The 23,669-nt window shown below is 36.4% G+C and overlaps 1 protein-coding gene across 1 annotated transcript; it reads left to right on the forward strand.

The window, feature by feature from the left end:
- Window positions 1-4,689: 4,689 nt before the first annotated feature.
- LOC120067207 (rho GTPase-activating protein 5-like) lies at window positions 4,690-8,280 on the forward strand. Its single transcript, XM_039018713.1, has 5 exons — window positions 4,690-5,473; window positions 6,553-6,673; window positions 6,787-6,906; window positions 7,081-7,311; window positions 7,505-8,280. The coding sequence occupies exons 1-5, from the start codon at window positions 4,992-4,994 to the stop codon at window positions 8,009-8,011; spliced, it is 1,461 nt and encodes a 486-aa protein (XP_038874641.1). The 5' UTR covers window positions 4,690-4,991; the 3' UTR covers window positions 8,012-8,280.
- Window positions 8,281-23,669: the final 15,389 nt, after the last annotated feature.

Here is a 23,669-nt window from a genome sequence, read left to right on the forward strand (position 1 = left end):
CTGGAGCTTATCATTTATCATCCTTACAAGAAATAGACTCTTGCAGTCTCACCAAATATATAATAATAATAATACTAATAAATAATTAAAAAAAAAAAAAAAACAAACGACTATGTTTCCTCCGAAAACAAAACAAATAAATAAATAAATAATCTATGCTGTCACACTTTTCTCCCCCTTCAAATCAGTCCATTTATTTGGGATATTGCATATTCAACTATTTCTTATTTAACGTTGGGATACGTTTTTATTTAATTTTGGGGTACGTTTTGAAGTGTTTTAACTTTGAGATATATTTTTATTTAATTTTAGGGTACATTTTCAAATATTTAAATTTTAAAAATGAGTCATTTTGAAAAAAAATTGAAATGTTTGGCAATAATTTAATTTTAATTAATTTTTATCGAAAGTGTTTAACTAAAAATGAATTTTTTGAAAAACACTTTTCTTTTTCAAGTCAATCCAAACGGACTCTTAATTTAAATAACCTACCATTTTATTCTATATTAATATTAATATGCTATAATAAATTTAAATATGATTGTCAACGACTTAATATGAAAATAGTTAAACTAACCTAAAATACATATTATTGATTTTTATACTATTGTCTAATAATAATAACAATAATTACATTTTGAGCTAATAGATAAACACTATTTCATTAATTGATTTTTCTTTTCTTTTCTTTTTTCTTTTTTTACTATGAGAAATAGCATTTATTCAACTAAGTTATTTTGTAAATTTGATTGATTGACCAGGATATTTTTATTTACCATGAATTCAACGTTTTCTTTTCCTTAAAATAATGAATTCAACGTTTTCTTACATAGGATTCTCGTCATATTATTTAATAATTTACTGAAACATAATCCAATAATTATTTGAAGGTTAGAGCTGTAAAATAATGATAAAATTAAGAGTAGATTTCAAAAGTTAGGCCATATCTACGATTGATATGTTGTGTCATGATTAATTAACCTCTAGACTTTTTTTCCAATAACAAATTTTTGTACTTTAGAGTTAATCTTTCTAGTTTCTATTAATAGCTAATAAATCATTGCATTCTAAATAAGATTAATTTAGGAAATATATGGTAAAGTTCAATCAATTTAAATTTTCACAATTAATTTAATTAAATTACATATTCAGTTCTTTCATTTTGAGTTTGTATCTATTTGTTTCTAACTTTCATATATTATTCACATATAATCAAATTTTATATATCTTTTTAGTTTTTAAATTTTAACTTGATTTTTGAAAATACTAGTAGATTTGTAGATAATAAAGCATGAAATGTTGGGATGAAATTGATGTTTCTAAAAAACTTTCAAAAGTTAAAAATAAAAATAAAATAATTACTAGATAGAGTCTAAATGATTACCAAATGAAACATAAATAAATATAAACTCAAAATAGATCAATTGGCCTGTTTGATAACCGTTTTGTTTTTTTGTTTTTTATTTTTGAAAATCAAGCTTATAGACATTACTTCCACCACCAATTTTTTTTTTTGTTTTGTTATCTATTTTTCACAAATGGTTTAAAAAACCAAACCAAATTTTGAGAAGTAAAAAAATAACTTTCAAAAAGTTGTTTTTGTTTTTTAAATTTGGCTAAAAATTCGATAATTGTAATTAAGAAATATGCAAATCATGGTAAGATATAGACTTAATTTTTAAAAAATTCAAATGGTTACCAAACGGGGCATAGATTTATAAATTAACATTTCAATATGAGATATTTTTAAATATAGTAAAATGAAACAAAATATTTATAAATATGATAAAATATAGATATTGATAGACTATTATTATTACCGATAAAAACTAATAAACTATTATCAGTGTTTACCACTGTCTATCATTTATAGACTATAATATTTTAGTGTATTTAAAAATAATTTCAACCATTTTTCTTTCTATATTAATAAAAAATACGTAGACTAAATTTGGAGAATTAGGATGTGAAATAATGGAAAAAATAGGAAAAATAAGAGGGGACCACGTGAGGGACCACAGGTGGGGAAGAGCGTGTGATCAACATCATGCGGTGGCGAAGGAGGACTGACAGGTAACTGTATTTCGTGACAATTCCGGCCGGGTTCACGTGTCAATATCATTTTTAATTTAATTTAATTTAATGTCATGTGTCTACTAATTACAACTCTGCCCCACTCTTCTCACTTCCCCATTATGTATCCATCTATTATATGTACATTCATTTTTTAGAATAATAAATAAATAAATTATTTTATTATTAAATAAATTTGACAGTTGATATTTAAAGAAAGCCACATAAAGTTCATACTTGGGTCATATATCTCTCTCAATCTCCACCCTATACTTTTATCATGGGTAAAAATAGAGAGGACGAGTTTGTACTATACTCATTTTTTTGTCGATCTACATTTAATAAATCTTAATTTTACTATTTCAAGTTAATTTTTATTGAAATTGTCTAAATAATAACATCTTTTGTACAAGAAAAATACACTATATGAAAGAAAATTATTTAAAAATAACAAAACTACTAAAAATATTTACAAATAATAGTAAAATATCACAGTTTATCTACGATAGATCACAATAGACTGTAATAAACTACTATCTGTGTCTATCGCAGATAAACAGTGAAATTTTATTATATTTGTAAATATTTTGATTTAGATTTCTATATTTGAAAACAACTCATATATAAACCTATATTTTCAAAATTTATAGTAAAAAATGTTAACAAATAATATTTTTCTTTTTTAAAAAACGAATCAATTATCAATATATTAGTAATAAAGACTAAATTTAAGACGCTTTAAGATAAAGAGCTAAATTAGTATTTAACTTATTTTTTTTTTTTTAAAAAAAATTGAAGTACATGCAAAAACCTTATTTTATAAATGAGATAAATTTGGAATGGCCTAATGAGTAGGTTTTTTTTTTTTTTTTTTAAATTAAATTGTAAAGTATAACATTTTTCTACTATAATTCAAATTTAGGTCGAATATTGGTGCATATACTAGTCAGTCAATCTGAGCTAACTTAATTAAAATGACATCTGGTTTGGTTTTAATAAGTTAATTTTAAAATATTTTTACCTCTTCATTTATAGTTAAATCTACTATTTCTTTGATTTTATTATTTAATAAAGTTATTGCTGTACTATAACGTAAGTGGGATGGACAAATAACAATCATTATAAATCATCATCATCATTATTCTTATTTTATATTTTAAGAAAAAAGACATCATTTTGATTCTTATATTTGCATAATAGTACAAGATTTGTTCTTGCCTTTTTCTTGCAAAAAAAAGAAAATGGGCAAAAAGTTTGTTGCAAGCTCCAAAGGAAAAAAAAAACAAAGTATTTTTACATGTTTTTTTTTCCAAGCAAATTTAGATAGTGTTTGCATTTTGGGCTCTAAGCCTAAAAATGATTAAAGCATTTAGTTCCCGAATCTTTATTTCTATATGATTATGTCCATTTTAAATTAAAAGATCGTATAAATTTCTAGAATAAAAATATAACGTTTCAATCCGAGATTCAGTATTTTAACTCTCATTTTAACCAATATAAAACTTGGGTCCATATTTATCGAAAAAGACTAATTAAGACATTTCAATTACTTTATAAATGTTTAATCAACGAAATTTGACTAGTACAAATAGATAGGTAAAATTATATGTATGCATGCAACAAAAAAAAAAAAAAAAAGAGAGGTTGACATGCAATAATCAATCATACAATTCAATTCCAACAAAAGAAATCAATTGACATATAACATGAAAGTTAGTTAATTAATCAATAATTATAGGTGTGGGGTCAAATTTAAATAGAAATGGGGTTTTTTTTTTTAAAAAAAAAAATTGAAAGTGATTTTTATTTTGGGATATATAGAGAGAGATAAAAAAGGGGGGGCATTGGGATTTAGGGTTTTGAGTTGGGAACAATGGAAGGGTCCAAAAGGACCACAACCCATGTGGCCATGTGACTCTCCACAAAGCAAATATAATTACAAAAAAATCAAACCTTTACTCAGATTCACTTGATGCATAATAAATCCAAATCCTCTTTCACAATGCATGCATTGCTGTCTCTTCCCCAAAAAGAAAAATTCCCCTTCCATATCTTTTAATACATTTGGGACGGAATAGTTTATGATTTTTTATTTATTTATATATTTTTGGTTAAATTGCAGAATTGGTCCTAAAGATTTGAAAAAAAAAATTAAGTTAGAATTTAATCTTTATCATTTATAATTAGAATTTAGTTCATATGATTTGATAAAACCCATCTAAATAATCCCTACATAAATATTTTATCAAACCATATGAACTGTTTATGGAATTTTATAACTTTCTCGGAATTATCCATTTTTTTTAGAAGTAATTTAAGTACACATCATGATTTAGGATTACAAGCTTGAAGACCAAAAGAAGAAAAAAAAGATGAGAGTGTTTGGAATGGTTATACAATACAAATGTAGTTATCCTCTTAGATATTGTAGAAAGCCATTAATGAGACAGCCAACAGGTTTGTACTTGGAAGTCCATAGCATCAAAAATGAAAAGAAGAAATTGAAAGAAAAAAGAAAACATGAAATGCAATGATTCAAAGCAAAGGGACCCAATTCCAAATACCGCTAATTTTCTTTTCCCCTCCATTTCCACTCTGTAAATGTATAGAAAAAACACTCATAAAAGCTTCCAAAACATAATCACACTCTTATGTATCACAATTCACAACCAAACTGCACCAACAAAAAATTCCATTACAAATTTGCAAACCAACAGTCTTTATCCTCCATTTTTTCCTCTCTCTCTCTCTCCCCCCATTAAATCTTTTGTTCATTCATTCATCTATCCATCGTCATCCTCTTCCTTTCACTCCCAAGCAAAGCAAACCCTCTTTTCTTCTCTCTGTGTTTGTTTTTCTGAAGAAATAAAAACAACCCGCAATTTATTTTTCATCTATTTACTTGTTTTCAAGCATCAATGACTCGTTTATTTCGATCCAAATCGTGCGGACACGTCAGAGTTGCGGAGTTCAAGCCGCCGCCACCGCCGCCGAGCTCTTATTATGACAGTGATGATGAGGAGGAAGAAGAGGAAGAGGAAGAGGAAGAGGAAGAAGATGACGATTATTATGGAGATGGGGTTGGGATTGGGGTAAATGAAGATGGGTTTGGCTTGGTTTTGAGAAATTCAGTCTGTGATAGCGATGAGGACAAGCAAGAGGGAGCTACGAGGCATAATAATAACGGGAATCAGTTTCCGATACTTGACATTTTGGTAACGGCATTGAGGAAATCATTGGTTACTTGCAGTGTGGAACCAGATGATGTTTCTTCCATGGATATTAGCTCGCCTGTGAATGTGAGGCATGTTTCCCATGTTACATTTGATAGGTTTAATGGGTTTCTGGGTTTGCCTACAGAATTCGAACCTGAGGTGCCAACCAGAGTGCCAAGCGCCAGGTGAGCACTTTTGTGAAATTGGTTTCTTCTATACATAGAATTTGGATGACTGTTTTTGGAAATGGGGTTGTAGTTGAATTGGAAATAAGTGATTCTTTTGGCTGCTTAAACTTTGAATTGATTAGTTTGAAGGAGTTCTGAAAATTTTAGTCAAATTGAAGGCAAAAAGGGGGAAATCCAAGAGGGGAACTCATAGTTTACTCAGTTTCATCGGTTTTGGTGGTTTGGTGTTTCTTTTTCTTGTTAATGAAATCATTTGGGAACTTTGAATTTTACGTTTATTTTGGGTTCATGTTTAGCTTTTCACTTTTACCATCTGTCATATTTCTATCTCTTGATGTTTCTTGGAATACGTGCGATCTCAAAGCTAGATGTGAAGTGAAGTTGCAGCTTTTGAGGGACCACGACAGAAGATGTTTGGAAGGCATTCCAAAGTTCCAAAGAGGGTCGGTTGCTTTAGAATGCCTTTCGCTAAACATAGAATCTGCTTTGCAGAACCTTTTAGTTAAATAAATCCTAACATCACAACTAGGACAAGGAATGTCCATGTGTTGTGTTTCTCTATCTCGATTTTTATCCTGCAAAACATCCAAAGAATCCTTCGCTTTCTGAGCTTGGTTTTTATAGAGGAGGGGAGAAATATTATACTTTGGAATATGAGACCCTTAAAGGCAAAATTTTCAACAGGAATGGAAATAGAAGACTAGTAGTGAGATATGGGGAAAGGGAATTTGTTTGTTAATGAAGGATGGATGGTTCTAAACATGCTGATTGCGTAACGTCAGTCAGTCTTGCGTGATATTGTGTTGAACTTAATAATAGGTTACATGTTGATGAGCGCTTTCTATTCCATTCAACGAAGAATAGAGCTTGTTAAATTGGCTTGAACTCTTGATCGATTTTTCTAATGTACATATTTGATACTATCATGTTATACAGCTACTGTATGATTTGAAATACTTCCAGAGATTTGTCTTTGAGTAGAACTTTAAACATTTCTAAATGCAATTTGGAATCTCTTTACTTCCCCCTATGCTAACTAATCATTCATATTCCTCAATCTCATTCTTGTCATCCAGTGCTAGCGTTTTCGGAGTTTCTGCCAAGTCAATGCAGTGTTCTTTTGATGACAGAGGAAATAGTGTACCGACAATCCTTCTTATGATGCAAAAGCGGTTGTATTCAGAGGGAGGTCTAAAAGTATGTATAGATATTTACTATATTTAGTTTGCTGAGACATTTACATGGTTCTTACTTTTAGCTGACTTAACTATTCAAATTTTAACTATAACTATTTTTTGTCACTATTGAAGGCAGAAGGAATATTTCGAATAAATGCTGAGAATAGTCAGGAAGAGTTTGTCCGAAAGGAACTAAACAGTGGCGTAGTGCCACGAGGCATTGACGTTCACTGTTTAGCAGGCTTGATCAAGGTATTCTTTTAACTGATATCATCAACCAACCTCCCTTTGTCCCATTTAAGAAGTTTAGATTTTGGAAGATTGTTCTTTAAGGGTTTCTACCAAAGTTGGATCTGCAAATTAAATTACTTGTGTTTATCATTTTTTGTATGATTTTAATAGAGTTGGTTTTTGTCTCATCTACAGGCATGGCTCAGAGAACTTCCTACAGGTGTGCTTGATTCACTAACCCCAGAACAAGTGATGCATTGCAACACAGAGGAAGACTGCACTCAACTTGTTAAACTACTCCCTCCCATGGAAGCTGCTATCCTTGACTGGGCTATCAATTTGATGGCAGATGTCGTGCAACACGAAACATACAACAAGATGAATGCACGCAACATTGCGATGGTTTTTGCACCAAACATGACTCAGGTGTGTCTGTATGTTTGTGGGAGACTCATAAACTGTTCCCTATTTTATTTTGTAAATTATCATTGGTTGATACAAGTACACAAAAAATCTATCCTCAAATCAGATGATCATTCATCTCTTTCTATTAAGCTAGCAATATCACAACTACGGGTACTCTTATGAACTAAAAAGCAGTTCTCTGAATCTGGTGCAGATGGCTGATCCTTTGACCGCACTAATTCATGCTGTACAAGTAATGAACTTGTTAAAGACCCTTATTCTCAAGATCCTCCAAGAAAGGGAAGAATCAGAGGCCAGGCAGCCATCCTCTTGCTCGGATCCTCCCAACCCCAAGATCAATATGAAACCTTCAAACTCAACCAGTGAAAAATCCACTGATCGACTGACAAATACAATTGCTAGTGCTGCAATCGATGACGCAAGATGTATCAGTTTCGATAGAGTTGACTACACTTCCGGGGGGAAATTTGAAAGCTTCGAAGAGAAAGACGAAGAAGAAGAAGAAGAGCAATACCATTCAGCTTCTGGAAGAAGTACTCCGGTTCGATATGGAGTCGGGGCATTACAAAGTGGATATGAAACAAGTGACTGGCTAAGTTTGAGAAAAGGGGTGAGGAAGTTATGCAGGCACCCAGTATTTCAGCTGAGTAAGTCAAGTAAGAAGAGTAGAAGTTTTGGAGTTGTGAGTTGTAAGTATTAGGAAAAGAGGAGGAAACTGACTGCTAAGATTTATAAGTGTCCACATATTGCTTAGGCTTTTGCTGGGGTTTGTGTAAACAGTTGTAATACTAATAATACAGATGCGAGTGTTTGATTATTGGATAAATTTCAAATGTTACTGTAACACGCGAGTGCTTTAAAGCTTTAGAGGAAGAAGACTGGAAAACCACATTTTATAGTCTTTCTCTATTGTAAGATCATTGTGATTGATTGCCAAGGTAATGGAAAAGTATTCCTTTCCCTACTTAATTAATTAATTAAATTAAATCATTTGATGTTCCAAATTAATCCATGAGAGATGGTAGAAGGGCTCGTTTGTTCCTGTTGTTTTCTTCTCACTGATGAATCGGTGAAACGGCAATCTTCGAGTCACCTTCTTCAACAACCACCGTCACATCCACCATCTCACTCGCCTTGCCACTCAATTTCCCTCCTTTCAATTCGAATCAATTTTTGACGGCCTCCCATCGGATCGACCTCGAAATCTTCTCGACGAAAAGCTCTATGAATCTGTGCTTCGAGTCACCAAATCCCTCTTCCAACAACTTCTCCTCTCCTACGAGAATGGAACTTCTTCCACCCGCCTACCCATCGCTTGTGTAATTTTAGATGTGATTTTCCGTTTTTGATGGATGTAGTTCAAGAATTCGGCATCCCAATAATTTGTCTCTCTCCTTTAAGTGCCCGTTTCTCGTTTCTTCTCTTCTCGATTCCTAAGCTTCTTGAAAATGACCATATTCTGTATCCCGATAACTTTGTCGATTCAATTTTTTGGATAAGATATTGTAAATTATTTGAATGAAGACCCATTTCGTTCTCTATTTGTAGTGGGAAATCCAAACCAAGAATTCCATGGCATTCTTGGGGGAGGAGGGGTTTCAAAGTTAAAATGGGTGGACGGGTACCCGGCGAAAAATGACTGGAATGGAAGCTTAGAAATTAGCAGTAGCGAACAAAACCTACAAAACAAAAAACTTGTGAAAGGCTGAGTCGCGGATCACTCCCTCTTTAAGGCGTTGCGTGGCTCTTCCCTTTATGCAAGCAGTTCGAAAGAATGTTACGTTGTCACCACGATAAAACAACCTAAATTAAATCTGTCTCGATAAAAAATGCACTCAAAATGGATCGAAAATGTTCACATCCTTCTAGATTGTGCTTGGAAAACATAGGGAAAAAAACATGCGGTTGAAAAAGAAAACATAAAAGAATTGCGATTATTTTCAAAATTATGTATTTTCGAAGAATCGAAACACAGTTTATTAAAAGACCTTGAAGGCCAACAATGAACGCACAAAACGGAGTAACATGCGCGTGTTAACGGATAAAAAAAACTAATGATTATTAGACTGACAAAAATGAATGATTTTCCTAGAGGAATTTAAAAACTGAATTAAAGAGAATTTTTTTTTTCTAATGGTAACAAATTATTATACCACACGCCACACCTCGCTCGACCAGATAGACTGACGGCAGCGCGCATGTGTGGAAAGACCATCAAACTCTCATTTGTCTACCTTGTCACCCCTTCTAAAACGTGGGTACCTCTTGGGGCCCAAACCCACCATAAAAAGTAGGAATAAATAAGGAGACATCTTCTTGTTGTCCCAACTAATGTGAGATTCTCCACTTTTCTTTTTCTTTTGTTTAAAAAATAAAAAATTTTCACCAACAATTTTCCACTTGAAAATTTTAAAAACACAAGAAAACATTTTCATCAAGCAATATCAGTCTGTACAACACTATACATAAGCAAAAGTTTCTTGCGACTTAAACCTTTACATAGTGAAGATTATTTAAAATATATTAGAGTAATTCTTCGTTTTGAACTCTATCTCTAACAACATCTCACACACAAAAATGACTTAAGTACTTGTTGCACTTCCTAAGAAAGAAGTCGTCCAACATTATTAGGGTGTAGTTCGAAATCCCGTGTTTTAAGACTTAGCATGTGTATCCCAGTTTAGTGAACGCTCTAGAGAATTTGCATAACATTTCACAAGAATTGGCCCCCACTTGCACATTCACATAAGTGAGTATATCAAGAGTACTCCTGTAGCTAGGTACTTGATGCGTTATTTTATGTGATGATATAATGAAAGGAATTGCGGTGATGGAAAATGCGTTGTGCAACAAGTTTTCTCAGCAGAATCCAAGTATAAATCTTACTGAGTTTCCTGGTGAGTCTAGGGTCAAACTCAGGGACTAAGGAAAATAATATGCGGTAGTAATTTTTTAGATGACTTTGCGGTAACCAATAAATCAAAGAGTTGTTGGGTTGTTGTTTGTGGTGTAAAAAGTATGTGGCGGATTTGAGAAAAGATTGATTATGCGGCAGATACACTGAGTATGTAGAGGAACAAGTTGAGAAGGTCTTTAGCTAGCATTTCCTGAAAATGTGTTCAAACTATGCGATCATGCTACACTTATGGGACAATAAATTATTTTCCAATGCAAATGCGGTAACTCCTAATTCTAGGATGCATGCGATGAATGCGATAATGTCCATTGAGCTTATTCCTAAGTCTCTACTTCTTGCCTATGTGATGATGCAAGATGTACACAAAGACAAGGTGACCGCATACAATCATAACCTATCTCTAGGATGCATGCGATGCGTTAATAGCAAACAATGCTTATTCCTAAGCTTCTATCTCTTGATTATACGTTTCTAATATGACTCTCCCGAGCCTAGATTCTATCCCTAGACTACCCTCCCGAGTATCTCTAATGGACGAATGACGCATACATAATACAAGATAATCGCATAGAATGAAGATCCCCAGTTATGCTAGCTAAGTGCTTCTCAACAGATTTAGCTACTCATGCGTAATAAACAGAGAGTGAACAAATATAAAGAACTAAATTCCATTTCTATAGATAAGTTCAGAGTACAAAATGACAATGGAAGATAAGGATAGAGAGCCTGGTAGCAATTCCTTGCTTCCCAAGGCTTTTATACTGTTAACTCTATTCTGCTCAAAAGATGTTCCTGCTTCCATAGGAGTTGGCATTCTCTCTGATCTCGACGCTTCCGATAATCTTCCAAGTTCACCGGAACGATCTCTCGGTACAATCTCACTTCCCGTGCTTTCACCTTCTAAATAAAAGAAAAACTAAGAACAAGGCTACTTCTAACGAAGGGGAAAATTCTCTAACTCGTGAACTAGACGAACTCTTTCACTGAAGGTGGCCTCTGGTATTTATAGAGCTTCGGAGTGAAAAACTTCTTCTCTCTTATGATTGCACTGATGGGATAGCATTAATTCTCTGTCTGATGCACCGAATATTTGTCAACGAAAAGTTGAGTGTACTTGCTACAGTAGTTCGTTAACGGCTTGTCAACTTAATTCGACCGTCATCAACTTTCTGTCCCATCGTGATTTATTACGCTTTTCACCCTGATGCGCCCACCAAGTTGCGCTGGCTCTATGCGGCAACCTTCTTGAGCAGATATTTGCGAGCGCAAATCACCGCATAGCCTTGCAGTAATGTAATCTTTTGCTGCGCTCGGCCGTTGATTTCTTTGGATTACATTTTCCACCTTGCGTCAACGCATATTCTGCACAAATACATAAGTTAACTGTTTTAATGCGATGGATGCATGCGACCGCAATATTGTGAACTTAATTCTTTTTGGGCGCAATCTTGTATATTTTTATCAACGCAAACCTGCATTGTTTAATAACTTAGCATTGTAATAACGTGCATTTCTGCCTGTTATCACACCCCCAAATTTAAACAATACTTGTCCTCAAGCATAAGCTAAAGATTTCCTTTAAAAAGTCGACCGCAATCTCTTTTCCTAGATTTCTCAAGGATGCCTTATTCAAATCCTGTACACCGAAATTTTCTTAATTCTTATTCAGGTCTCTTCTTAAAATATTTCTAACATTTAGGGACCGCAAGTCTAACCTTCAAAAAGACTTCACTAGATTTCAGGACATCGCATGATTTATTTCAAAAAAAACTTTTTCACTGGGGTGTTGAATGATTTTTTTATCCTTACGTATTTTAGACATTATTTTTTTTTTCTTTTGACCTTGCGCTGATCCAAGTGCCTCGCCTTCGTTTTGGCTTGCCCCCACGTGTGTCATGCAGACATCCAACTATGATCAAGGCGCTCTTTCTCAGACTACACTCATGCCCATTTGGCAGCGGAGTTGCGGTCATTTATTTATGTGTTGATCACGATTTCTACCTTCGTTTTGACTTGCCCCCACGTATGTCATGCGGATATCCAACTACGAGTAGGATCCGATTGTAACTTTTTTTTTTTAAGCAAGGCTAAAAATAGCAAGGTCAAAAATGAATACCGCACCCTCAAATTTAAAATGCGGCAATGTCCTCATTGCCAAAAGATTGAAAGAAGTCATGCAATGTTCTTAAGAAGTTTCATAAAGGGTCAGTTTGAAATTGCGTAATCTACCTTTACGGTCATTCCATAACTCCAAAAGTGTTTCAAAAACACTCTTGGATGGAACATAGTTCAAAATATAGGTTGCAGTCTGTACTGCATAACCCCATAACGAATCAAGTAAGTAAGCACAACTCATCATAGACCGAGCCATGTCCAACAAGGTTCGATTTCTTCTTTCTCATACATCATTCTACTGAGGTATACCAAATTTGAGAGTTAGAATATGGTTCCATGTTCTATCAAATAGTCTTGGAATTCAAACTCATATACTCTTCACCTCGATCAGATCGAATTGTTCTTAATTGTTTTATCTAATGCATTTTCAACTTCAGCTTTATAGTCCTTGAACTTTTCAAGGGTTTTAGACTTATGTTGCATTAAGTAAACATACCCATACCTTGAATAATCATCAGTAAAGGTGATTGTTGGGGTTGATACCCTAAAGTCTTGTGTCTTGTAGTTTGTAAACAGTTTGTATGAACGCTTGTGTTGTTAATATATAATATTTACTTCACATCTTGTATTTTGCTCAGTTGCTTATTTTATTTGCTTTACCACAAACCAATAAACATAAAATCTCTGGTTATCTGTATGTGACTCAAGCATGTATGTGGTGACATACAAGTGGATCATGTCTTGAGCGATAACCAAAATGGTCTGTAGTATATGGATATAAGAAGGAAACCTTATCTTGGTAACGTTACGGATGCGACCTGCTTGGTGGAATGGTCACAAGTGTTGTGACTTGTCACAGATCGTCTGATCCTGATCATTCGTGTTGGGATATGCGAGTGGGTGTATCCTATACAAAGAGTTTGTATAAGACCTGACCACGAAATCATTAATATCTCTTTATAACCTGTCTCTTATACACATCTAGATGTGTATAAGAGACAGGTGTTAAAGCGGGGGCGTCCTATACAAAGAGTTTGTATAAGACCTGACCACGAAGTGTTAGCGTCTCCTTATATAACACCGTTCATGACAAAGACTTCACTTCACTAGGATGACCATAGGTAACACGACCTCAATCCTGAGTGAGTTGAGAACTCCTGCCATTGAGGGTGGTCCTTTGATTTGTATGGGTGCGAGTGGCCAGGTCGCCGATTCAAACCTACCATTTTGGGGATTCGTCTGATTTGAGAGCTGGGAACTCAGCTACACAAGATGGAATTCACTCATTCCCCGAGGTAGGGGTAAGTAGATAGATAGCTCCCTTAAGGGTTGATTCCGGGGCTTGAACGATGTGGTGCCACACACCTTCTCTTGGCCCGAGAGGTGTTCACACATAGTTGGACTATGTGGTATTGTTCATTAGAGGAATTAGTGGTACTTAAAGAATGGGATGTAACTATAGGGGAAAAACGGTAATTTGACCCAGCTGTACTTATGAGCATCTGTGAAGGGTCATCGTACTCATGATTGGTATATCCGATGGACACAGAAATATATTTGTGGTAAGAAGAGTTCAGCTGTTGGTCTTTAATGGAATTTTTGACAGTTAACAGATGGTGGATCTCGTGGCTAAAGAGTTTAGTCAGCAATTCACGGACCGTTGAAGCTTCGAGCCACAGGTCTATTAGGTCCCCTAGGTAGCTTGGATAAAGTCGAGAACTAGTGTTTGGGTTAATTTGAAATGTTCAAATTGACAAGAGGAAGTTCGATTATATATGATATAATTAGACTGGTTAATTATATATGATATAATTGGCTAAATGTATGAGATACATTGTTTAGGAGGAAATTAGATATAAATATGATTTACATCAAGTAGAGGAGAAAATACTATAGTAGATATGTGATATTAAACTATAGGATAAAAATATAATATGATTATATTAATTAATTAATTAATTGGTTGATTATATGATAATTAAGCCAAAATTCACGTTTGGATGTGGGTTAGTGGGAATGAGTCGGTTATTGTAACCCTGAATTAAAATGAAAATAGTTTTCATTTTGATCAATCATTTAAAAGAATTCGCAAGAGCGCGCGTTGGTAGAAAAGAAAACGATTGCTTAAGAAAATCGAGAAACTATACGATAGCTCATCTCTGCCTAAATGATTGTCTACCTCACGCCTAAACGATCGGACACTATTTCGTACACGATTGCATAGCTTCTCTAAACAATCATATAGTGTGCCGATTTTGCTAAACGATCATATACCTTTTCCTAAACGCTAAGTGTTTTGCTATGTGATAGCGTTTTTTCCCCTCCCACTTGCTTATCGCCTACACGATTCGTGTTCCCTCCTTCCTCTACCAAATTCATCAAAGACCATGATTTGGGTTCTCACTTCGAGAATACCCAGAGCTCTTTTCTGGTGGTGTTTTTTTCACAACGTTCGTGTTCGTGCGGTTGTTCGTGCTGCTATAGTCGACGCTGCTGCTGGGTGTTGGTAGATCGTGTGGAGGGTTCCGCTGCGTTGAGTTTCGAAGTGTGAAGAACGTCTTCAACTGGTATGGCACTCATTCTCTTGTTATTTTGTTGTTCATAGCATGCCGATAATTAATGTTTGTTTGCATAACTATTCATATGAATGTATAATGTTATATTTCGGCCACGGTGAGATCGGAACGATCCAAACGCGCTCATGGAACTCTTTGGTAAGAGATCCTTCAACTGGTAACAGAGCCAGGTTCTGATACTCCGATTTCATATGTTGCAACGAAATGATAATTACGTTCTTGGTGGGTGCATTTATACACTGATTTAATGGTTAAATTTGTTGTGGATGTGCGGGATTAATGGATTTTTTCGGGATGATTAGCATCGATTTGATTTAGATCCTTTTACATTTGTGATTGTTTGTAAAGGCCCCTGCGTTTTTGGGCATTAATAATCGTTATCGAGTCTGTATTCAAAGTTTGTTTGAAGTTTTGAGTCGTTCGTTGAAGACGTTCTGGGCAAGCGTTGTGGTTCTTTGAGGAAGGAGGCGATCTAGGGTTGATCGCATCGTGCAAAAGATGTGGTATGCGATCGCTATTGATCGCATCATAAAGTCGATGGAGTACACGATCGCTGTTGAACGCATCAGTTAAATGATGGGATATGCGATCAAGAGTTGATGGTATCATTTTGACGATCGGGTACGTGATCACTGAGTATCATGTTGTGTAAATGATGTGATGCTCGCGGATTGTTTAACGCGCGTGCGCACTGGACGATCGTTTAGGTCAACAAGCTTCATCGCTTAGTAACTGACTAAACGATTGCTGAGTATCACAAGGTAAATCGTTTACCTTGTTGCACGCATCAGCTAGATGATGAGATGCTCGCGTATCATTTAACGCGCACACTAGATGATCATTTAGGTTAGCAAGCTTCATCGCTTTGTAACTGACTAAATGATCGCTTAGTAACACAAGGTAAATCGTTTACCTGTCATCGCGCTACATGATCACATAGACGATCAGGCTTCGCAGCCTCATCGTTGTCTACGCGGTCGTTTAATTATGCTTCTATTGTCTAGTGCATGCTAAACGATCGTCTACCTGCAGCGTTTGCTAGACGATGAAGACCTCCTGGCGGTTTAAGACTCGGTTCGCCTGTGAACCAGTTTGCTTGATTAAAAATGTAATAGATAGGATTTTTTTTTATTCCGATTTTTTGTAAAGGCTCATCCCGGTCCATTAATCTTTTATTTATTATACGCGATGTATGTTTTTTATATGTCATATGGTATGCACATATAGTAAATCCCACCTTAGGTTATGCAATGGTCATGCATCATCTCTTTATTATAATTGTTATGATTTAAAGAAGCACGATTTAATTTTGTAAGAGCATGCTCATGCATCATATAATATAAGAGTGATATTTATGCATACATAAAAAGGCATTGACATACATCGTCTTTATATTATAATTGTTATATTATAAGAGTGAATGATAGAATGTTTGCGAGGTTGTTACGCGATATATAAAAGTTATATATAGTAATGACCGAAAATTGCATGAAGCATGACACATATGTTGCTTTATAAATGTTATAAATACCTCGTTGTGCGCAATGATTTTAGTTGTTTTTTTTTAAAAAAAGTTAAAGAGAAATTAGAACTAAAAGAAATAAGAAAGACATGTATGCTCACTTAGGTTTAATTCATGGTTTTAAAGTGTTTAAAACTTGGATCACATAGACCTAAGATCACGATTCTAATACGATTAGCAACCCTAAGGCTTTAATCTTTTAATCAATTTAATAGGATTAAATTGGCTAATAAAAGGTTAAAGTGTAGCAAATCTATCTATAAGGGACCTTTTGTCTAATGCAGGTTTTGTCTAGGCTGGGGTATTTAAGTTGACGGAAACTTAACACCCCTACCTGGGAACTTACCTGGAAAGGTGAATTGGATAGATTTGATGCATGCATGCAAGTTAAGGATAGTCCATTAAAGTGTTTAAATTTGACTACTTAAACTTGTTCATATTTAATAGACAAATGTTGTTTATGAGCAGAGTTTAAAAAGACGACTTAGACTAAAATCAGTAGTCGAATTATCTAGGTTAATGAACCCTAGGTAGAACATTCAGTGAGAGGTACTTGGTGCATGAGATGCTTCACTTAAACCTTTCATGTTTCTCCTAAATAGTCTACACCGTGAGATCTTCCCTCAGCCTCGCGACACCCTTGGCATGTCCCCCTAACGGATGGTGTTTGGGTAGGTCAATATCAAGGTGGATGGAGAGAGTGTTCATATTAAGTGGGAGCGAGAAGTGCGACAAAATATCCCTCAGTCTCCCTCGTTAGGTTGAATAAAGTTACTGCGCATCGCCTCGAGGCACCTTGGGAATGTCCCCCTAAAGGATGGCAGTTTTTCGTGTTTCTTTATTTGATCTCCTGTAAGAGGATAAGGTAACTTAGTCTCTTGTCCTAATCTATTTCTTCCCTACGGTGGGCTCATTAGGGCGGGACTCTGGCACCGAAAGCGAGGGGTTACACTTATGCGAAATAGTTAGAGGTTAATGATTCAAGACCGAAAAATGGTGGCTGTTAGGTTCAGTTCTAAGAGTTGGTTCTACCTAATGGTTAAGAATGTCTCATCCCAGCGAAGGGGCAACTGATCACCCCACCGGTGAAGTTTGTCCTGCCTCACTGGGGCATCATTGCAAAATAGAAGTCTATAACTTAGGGTACTTGAAACTGTTTTGCAAAACTGATTGGTTTAAAAGTGGTTTAGAAAATTCTAATAAAGTTTTATTCGTATTTTCAGCAACTTTTTCAAAATGGCAACAACCATGTTGGTATTGCTAAGTGCCGAAAAATTTACTGCCGATGGTTTCGAAACATGGAAACACATGATCACGACGATTCTGGTCATCGAGGATCTCATGTTCGCTCTCACGAAGGCTTGTCCTTCTATTCCAGCTCCGAATGCCGCTCGAAATGTTCGGAAGGCATATGAGTGATGGACAAGGGAAAATGAGAAGAACCAAGCCTACATCTTGGCAAGTCTTTTTGAAGTCTTGGCCAAGAAACATTAGCCTATAGTCTCAGCGTGTGAGATCATGGAGTCCCTGTGGGGGATGTTTGGACAATCGTCTGAACAACTTATGCATGGGACTCTTAAATACATATTCAACTCCAAAATTGAAGAAGGCACCTATGTTTGTGAACATGTGCTAAACATGATGGTCCATTGTAATGTGGCGGAGTTGAATGGGCAGCCAGGTTAGTATAATCCTTCATTCTTTGCCGGAGAGCTTCATGCACTTGTTAGTAATATGATTCTTAACAAAGTGAAATATAACCTTACAACTTTCCTCAACGAGTTGCAGACATACCAATCTTTACTGAAAAGTAAGGAGAGGCAGAAGGGTGAGGTAAATGTTGCTTCATCCTCCAGGATGTTCCATAGAGTTTCGACCTCAGGAACGAAGTCTGCACCTTCTGCTTCTAACTCTGCAAAGGGGAAGAAGAAGAAAGGTGGTAAGGGAAAATGGAATGCACCTACTAACCCACCGCCTGTTGCCCCAAAGAGGCATCCACATGTTGCTAAAGGAAAGTGTTTCCACTGCAACCAAGATGGACACTGGAAGAGGAACTATCCTCGGTATCTGAAAGAGAAGAAAGCCAGCAAAGGCTAAGGCCAAGGCCGATAAAGGTAAATGTGATTTACTTGTGCTTGAAACTTGTTTAGTGGGAGAATGATGATTCTGCCTAGATAATTGATTTGGGCCGCACTAACCATGTTTGTTCTTCTTTTCAGAGGATTAGATATTGGCGGCAACTGGAGGCTGGTGAGATGACGATGCGAGTAGGCACCGGGCACTTCATCTCAGCTGTGGCAGTAGGAGGACTCCAGTTAACTTTACAGAATATGTTTCTTATTTAATGATGTATATATTATTCCAGAACTAAAGAGGAACCTTATTTCTATAAAGTATTTATTGCAATGTAAATATACTATCTCGTTTAATGTGGATAAAGCTTTTATTCATAATGATGGTGTTTTTTATTTGCATAGCAAATCTGGAATCGAATTTATATGTGCTAAGGCCGTTAGCCATTAATTCCCTCCATAATACTGAATTGTTCAGAACTACCATAACTCAATCAAAACGTCGACGAATTTCTCCAAAAGAAAATGCCCAACTTTGGCATCTACGTTTAGGGCACATCAATCTCATAGGATTGAGAGATTGGTGAAGAATGGACTTCTAAGTGAGTTAGAAGAAAATTCTTTGCCAGTATGCGAATCTTGCCTTGAGGGTAAGATGACTAAACGACCTTTTACTGGAAAAGGTTATAGAGCCAAAAAGCCTCTTGAGTTAGTACATTCTGACCTTTATGGTCCTATGAATGTGCAGCCCGGGGAAGCTATGAGTATTTTATCAGTTTCATTGATGATTACTCCAGGTATAGGTATGTTTATCTTATGCAATGAAAGTCTGAATCCTTTGAAAAGTTCAAAGAGTTCAAGGCTGAAGTTGAAAATGCATTGGATAGACGGATTAAAACACTTCGATCGGATCGAGGTGGAGAGTTTTTGGACTCGACATTCCAGGACTATTTGATAGAACATGGAATCATTTTCCAACTCTCAATACGGGTAAACCTCAACAGAATGGTGTATCGGAGAGGATAAGTAGAACCTTTTTAGACATGAAAATTGTATGAAAAATTAAGCCTAGTTATTGCAATAATTATAAATGTTTGCGATTACACCCACTAACACTAAAAAGATGGAAGAACAGCCGAACTTTACTCTGTTTTGCAGGAGACCAAGTCACTGCTTGCGCTCAAGGCTCACGAGAGACTAATCAATGCATCTCTGTCACATTGTGCTCGTCAATCAACAATGAAGTTTAAGAAGATGCGACGTAACAATGAGCTTGCCCGACTTGAAGGGATCCAGAAGGGCGAGAAGGAACAACGCCTATTACTAGCTTCTGAGCAGTTTGAAGAAGAGTTTGAGAGGGAAGAGAAAGAAAAAGAAGAAGAAAAGAGAAGGAAGAAGGAAGAAGAGGAGAGACTGTTTTTGGAGAAGAAGAGGAGGAAGCGCGAAGCTAACAAGAAGCGCTTGTATAAGAGAAAGGGCAAGGAACTTGCTGAACGCGAGAAAAAAGAACAGCGCATGGAGCGGGAAAAGAGACTAAGGTAAGCAGCCCGCCTTGTGCAGGCAAAAGGCAAGGACGTGGCAGAAAGCAGCGAGCCCGCATTGGCCAAGAAACGGTCATAAAAAAGAAAAGAAAACGATGACATGTTGATCGAGATGGGCTTCTACTCTGCGCCGACCCCACTACCTGACCTCATCACGAGCGTCATTGTGAAGCATGGGTGGGACACGTTCTGTCAGTGACCATCCATTATCGTGCCTCAGGAAGTACGAGATTTCTACCGCAGACATCTGCACAGAAATAGGGATGCGGTGACTTTTAAGGGAGAGACAGTACACTTCAGCGCAAAGGACATCAATGAGTTATATCAGATGAAGTACAACCTTGATGCACTAGGGAACAAGATCATTGATAATCCTAAAAAAGAACTGATGGCAGACGTGCTGAGGGTACTAACGCAACTGGGCACACGATGGTCGGTCTACTAACGCAACCGGGCACATGATGGTCAGTTTAACCTAAAGGTGTCCGCACCTTGGAGTCCAAGTCTTTGCTACCGGAGGGAAGGCTCTAGGTTTATCTGGTCAAGAAGTGGTTGATCCCAACAACGCACGACAAAACTATATCAAGGGATCGGGTAATGGCCGCATACTGTATTGCTTGCGGCATTCCTATCGATGTGGGGAGGTTGATCGCTGGGCAGATCAGAGCATTGGTGGGGCATATATGAGGGCAGTACTTCTTTCTATGGATCGTCTCAAGTTTATGCCTAACTGTGGGTGTAGGCATTGATGAGGAGCCCATGCCGGAAGTCCATGACCTCATCAACATCAAAATTTTGAGGATGCTTCTCAAGGATTCCCTGCATTGCCTCGAGCTGCCAGCAAAGAGACCTGCAATCGATTTAAATGCGCCACAGAAACCTAGACCAAAAAGAAGACGAAGAGAAGATAAGGGAAAAGAAAGGGTTCATGAGTCACCAGCGCAAGATCCAAAGCCCACAAACCATCTTCTTTTAGTTATCCGATCTCCAAGCCCTCCGAGCCCGCCGATGCAACACTCTTCCCCTTTACACGAACTTTTTACAAACCTTCCTCTTGTCCAACTCTTCTGTTGTTCACCCAGCAGCCCCACCTTCACCAACAACTTCATCACCGCACCCCACCATCCCACCGCCGTAAGTTGATGACCTATACAATTTGGGTGAAGGCACTTCTGCCCAAACCCTAAAATAGTGCTGGCAAGACATTGCAGGCACAACCATCCTCAACCTCCCTGGCTGCTGAGTTAACTGAAATGATAACCCTCTTCTCTCAACAACAAGAGCTTGTATCTCAGCAACAACACTTCTTTAATCAACGATTTGAGGTAGTAATGGAGCACATTGGTGATATTCAACGCAGTGACGCCACATCAAGAGAGGCACTGATCAACATGCAGTGCAACATTTATAAAGTCCATATGCACCAGAGAATGATTGAGGAGCGTAATCAAGAGTACTTCAACTTTCTTATTGCATATCTTCATGGTTCAATGGTGCCCCTACATCTCTGGCAGCACTTAAATTTTGAAAAAGCGCCTCCTGCACCACCTCAAAATCCATCGGATCCCCCTGCTCCTCAGCCTTAATGTTTACTCTTTCTTCCAATTTAAGTTTTCTTTTTATGCGACCAGTCATTATTTGTATTCAATTCTTTTGATTATTTGTAAGTTAATCAAATTCTTTGACTCTTATACAGGCAATAGAAATTTTTTTTGTAATGCGTTCATTTGTAATATATTTGTATACTTTGTTAATAGTCAATACAATCAGAGTATATATTTGCTCTAATTTTTGCCCGTGCCTCATTCTTTATCTTCCTTTGTTAATTTTTGTGACATTCTTAGTCTTTTATTTTTACGATCTTCATTGCGTTGCTATGATGTATTATATGTTTACACTTAAAATCATTTCCTATACTTAGTAAATTCTGACTAACACTTAGTTAACTCTTAGTTTAGCAGTACTTTATCTTTTATTTTTCAAAGTTCTACTCAAACTTTTTTTTTGAAATTTTCTTTTAAGTGTTTGTCTAGTCTATCCAAATAACGCAATGAGGACCTTGCTCATCTTTAAATTTGGGGGTGAGGAAGATCTGAGCAGATAATATCAAGAATATGCAGTATTTAAGAAAATGCATCCATTTTTCCATTTTCATAAAAAAAAAAAAAATATGCAAAACTCTATTGTCAGCGCAAGGGAAAATTTCAAAACTGTTCCCAACCTGATAAGTGTTTAGTTGCGAAAGGAGCCTGCTCGTAGTTGGATGTTCGTATGATACCCGTAGGAGCAAGCCAAAACGAAGGTGGGTTTCCAAGAACAACGTAGTATAAACAAGAGAAAAATAAAAAAAGTGCAAGGGACAACTCCTTTGATTATCATGAGTTAAAGTTGAAACTGGCACACAACCGTAGTTGGATATTCGCATGACATCCGTGGGGACAAGCCAAAATGAAGAGTGTAACCATGATCAACTGTCTCTAAGTGAATAAATGACGCAAAGTTTTGCTCACCGCATATAGATACATCAAGTTGTTTTGATAAAGAAGAGATAAATATTCTATTTTGAAAATTAGAAAAGTGTCTTTGAGTAGAATTTTGTTACATAGAAGAATAAAGTAGGGCTTGCTAAGAATTAGCAAGGATAGAATGAAAGTGTGATGTCAAGTAATGTGCCTAAGTGTTACATTCAGAGCAACCAATCATCGCAGAAATATAGGATAGGAATGGAGCATGATTGCGTTAGTAGAAGATATGCTTGAGGACAAGCATATATCTAAATTTGGGGGTGTGATAACTTGTAGAAATACAAGTTATTTATGCCACCTTATCTAGATATTGCGGCCAAAATATAGTAATTATGCACCAATTGTATGAAAATTAGCCTAGTATTGCAATAATTATAAATGTTTGTGATTACACCCACTAACACCAAAAAGATGGAAGACAAGCCGAACTTTACTCTGTTTTGCAGGAGACCAAGTCATTGCTTGCGCTTAAGGCTCACGAGAAACTAATCAACGCATCTCTGTCACATTGGGCCCGTCAATCAACAATAAAGAAACGATTACCGCAATGGCGGCGTAATGTGACAGTCGATCCAAGGGTTGTGCTTCAACTGCATGCGGTAATAAAAACAGACACCGCATGTGAACCTATGATCGAAAGATGCAACTGAGTAACGTAAGAGCGAAGGATTGAGACACGTGTACAACTAACGGTTGTGCAGAATTGACGGTCTGATTGCATAACAGAAGGAATAATATCCCTCCATCTTTGGAATTACCATAACCAGAGTGGGGACCACAAGGCCGGAGTCAAAGATCTGCACCTATAAATACCCCATTGATTTCAGAGAAAAGGTATGCTACTTGATACGGGGCTAAGTGCTACTAGATTGTAGAGAAAAGGCTGAGCTGAGTGCTTGAGTGAAGAAATCCGGGAAGAAGGCGAGATAAGGCTAAGAAGTGAATCTCATATTCAACCTGCTAAACACCCGATCAGAAGCTCTGTGCAAAGATCCCTACTACTAGTAGAGCAAGCCTGAGAGGGAAGCTCTTCCTACCATCAAATCCATCCTATCCGGCAAGCAGATCTCCATCGAATCAGTGCCAAGAC

This window comes from Benincasa hispida, chromosome 1 (assembly GCF_009727055.1).
Source record: "Benincasa hispida cultivar B227 chromosome 1, ASM972705v1, whole genome shotgun sequence".
NCBI lineage: Eukaryota > Viridiplantae > Streptophyta > Magnoliopsida > Cucurbitales > Cucurbitaceae > Benincasa > Benincasa hispida.